The sequence below is a fragment of the Fukomys damarensis genome, unplaced genomic scaffold, assembly GCF_012274545.1.
Source record: "Fukomys damarensis isolate Sample0158 unplaced genomic scaffold, DMR_v1.0_HiC HiC_scaffold_37, whole genome shotgun sequence".
NCBI lineage: Eukaryota > Metazoa > Chordata > Mammalia > Rodentia > Bathyergidae > Fukomys > Fukomys damarensis.
The window spans coordinates 9,150,702-9,153,425 of record NW_022900949.1 but is presented as its reverse complement, the minus strand read 5'-3'; the positions used below and the strand labels follow the sequence as shown (position 1 = coordinate 9,153,425).

At 59.8% G+C, this 2,724-nt stretch overlaps 1 protein-coding gene across 1 annotated transcript in view; it reads left to right on the top strand.

Moving 5' to 3' along the window:
- Positions 1-74: 74 nt before the first annotated feature.
- LOC104869755 (nuclear factor 1-like) overlaps positions 75-2,724 on the top strand; it is a 5,071-nt gene continuing 2,421 nt past the window's right edge. The window contains exons 1-2 of the mRNA XM_010635101.3: positions 75-263; positions 2,219-2,721. Coding sequence (XP_010633403.1) covers positions 111-263; positions 2,219-2,721 — 656 coding nt within the window. The 5' untranslated portion in view covers positions 75-110. The remainder of the gene's footprint in view (positions 264-2,218; positions 2,722-2,724) is intronic.

Here is a 2,724-nt window from a genome sequence, read left to right as displayed (position 1 = left end):
GGTCGCCCCTCCCCACCCACCCCTGCTGCCTCTGCTGATGTCCCCTGCGAGTCCCAGTCCGGGTCGCGGCCACAGCCCATGTCACTGTGGTCCTAGTGACCCTGGCCACCATGGACCCCTCCCCTCTTCCTCTGTCCCCTCCCCCTGAGGCCGCTTGGCCAGGTGGTCTGGGCCCCGTTCCCTTCTCTGCGGGCAGGCAGCCCTGTGCCCGGGACAGATCGCTCCCTGTGTCCACTGGCATCCAGGCTGGGGAAGGCAGCCAGGTGGGGACCGGGATGGGACAGGGCGCACCTCCCTGGGCCTGGGTCTGTCCCGGGAGGGGGCAGCAGGGAAGGCCCAGGGTCCAGGGCTCCACAGCTGTTCCGGTGACTCACAGGCCAGGCCCTGGTCTTGGGGCAGGAGGCTATTTTCAGACCCGCAGTAAGAGGTGAAATCTGATGTCCCTCTTCCCCAGCACCCAGGAGGAGGCGGCGTGGGGAGGGTGCTGGCAGGGCACCGAGTGCAGCCAGGCCTGGGAGTGGCACTGAGCTGGCTGGGAAATGGAGCTGGGGGCCTGGGGGGGCTGAGCCCTGTGTCCCGAGACCCCAGAGAGGACAGGCTGTTTGGGGACAGGGGTCAACAGCTGAATAGAGGGTCAAGATCCTGGCTTTTTGTTTCTTGTTTTTGCAGCACTGGAGACTGAACCCAGGGCCTGAGCACTGAGCTGCTTCCCTAGGCTTTTTTATTTTGAGACTGGGCCTTGCTAAGCTGCTAAATTGCAAGAGCTCAGCTTGAATTTGCGATCCTCCTGCCTCAGCCTCCCTTTGTGCTGGGATGACAGGAGTTCGCCACCCCCATGGTTCTCATCCTCATACCAACCTGGACGCCCTGTGGGACCTTGGCCAAGTCTTGGCCCCTTTTTAAGTCTGTTTCCCCTTACACGTGGGGTAGCAGAGCTTTGGGGCTTTTCCTGCTTCCTGGAAGTAAAGTAACTGGAATAATCAGGACAATGTGCCCAAAAGAGCCAAAAATAAGAGCATTGGTGACTGGGTGTGGTGGTACACACCTGTCATCGCAGCACTTGAGAGGCTGAGGCAGGAGGATTGCAAGTTCCAGCCCAGCCTGGGCAACACAACAAGACCTTCACTTTTTTTTTATTTTTTATTTTAGGTAGCAGGGTCTCGCTATGTAGCCCAAGCTGACCTGGAACTCACAGCAATCCTCCCACCTCAGCCTCCAGAGTGCTGGGGTTACAGGTGTGCACCATCATATCAAGCCTGGGCCTGTTTTTCATTAGGATGTCACAGGCGTGTGGGGCTACAGACCCAGCACTGGACCTCACACCGCCCTGACCTCACCTCTGCCTGCTCGAAACAGGGCCAGAGACGAGACCTGGATGTTTTTCTCCAAGCCCATTTCCTCCTGCAGACATTGGGTGACAGTCGTTCGAACGGCCCTGCTCTAGGCATCTGGGGACTCTGTAGCTCCCAGATTGTAAATGGAGGTTTGCAAACTACAGTCCAGGGTGAACGCCTGGCATCTCTTTCTATAAATAGGGCTGGGGATTTAGCTCAGTGGCACCGCGCCTGCCTCGCAAGCACAAGGTCCTGAGTTCGATCCCCGGTACCAAAAACAAAAACAAAATTTCTGTAAATAAAACTTTACTGGGCTATGGCCACACCCGCCCAGTTCCTCTCATCTCTGGCTCATTTTGCAGTAAAATGCAGGGTTGAAATTGGGTGCGGTGATGCACACCCGTCACCCCGGCACTCTGGGAGGCTGAGGCAGGAGGATCGCCAGTTCCAGCCCAGCCTGGGCAACTTAGTGATTTGTGAGACCCTGTCTCAAAATTTAAAAAAAAAAAAAAAAAATAGAAAGTTGCTGGGGATGGAGTTGAGTGGGAAGGGCCTGGGTTCCACCCCTAGTGTTGCACAGTAATGATAGTAGTAATAAATTTAAAACTCAAAAAGGGTAGGGGTGCAGCTCAGTGCAAAGGTCCTGGGGTCGCTCCCGGTACTGGAAGAACCACAGAGCCAAACCGTGGCAGACACGCTGCGTGGCTGTCTCCGGCCCTTTCTGGCCCGGCAGGGGGGCCGAGGTGTGGCCCGCTGTCCCGTCTTGGTGGTGCAGGTCTCCGGGTGCGGGGACCTCGGCCGCTCGCGGGCCTCCGGGGTCCCAGGAGCGCCCCGGGAGCCCCGGCCTCAGTTTCCCCGCAGTGACCTCGGCCTGTCGCCCGCAGGATGAGTTCCACCCGTTCATCGAGGCGCTGCTGCCTCACGTCCGCGCCTTCGCCTACACCTGGTTCAACCTGCAGGCGCGGAAGCGGAAGTACTTCAAGAAGCACGAGAAGCGGATGTCGAAGGACGAGGAGCGCGCGGTGAAGGACGAGCTGCTGGGCGAGAAGGCCGAGGTCAAGCAGAAGTGGGCGTCGCGGCTGCTGGCCAAGCTGCGCAAGGACATCCGGCCCGAGTGCCGCGAGGACTTCGTGCTGGCCATCACGGGCAAGAAGGCGCCGGGCTGCGTGCTGTCCAACCCCGACCAGAAGGGCAAGATGCGGCGCATCGACTGCCTGCGCCAGGCCGACAAGGTGTGGCGGCTGGACCTGGTCATGGTCATCCTGTTCAAGGGCGTCCCGCTCGAGAGCACGGACGGCGAGCGGCTGGTGAAGGCGGCGCAGTGCGGCCACCCGGTGCTCTGCGTGCAGCCGCACCACATCGGCGTGGCCGTCAAGGAGCTGGACCTGTA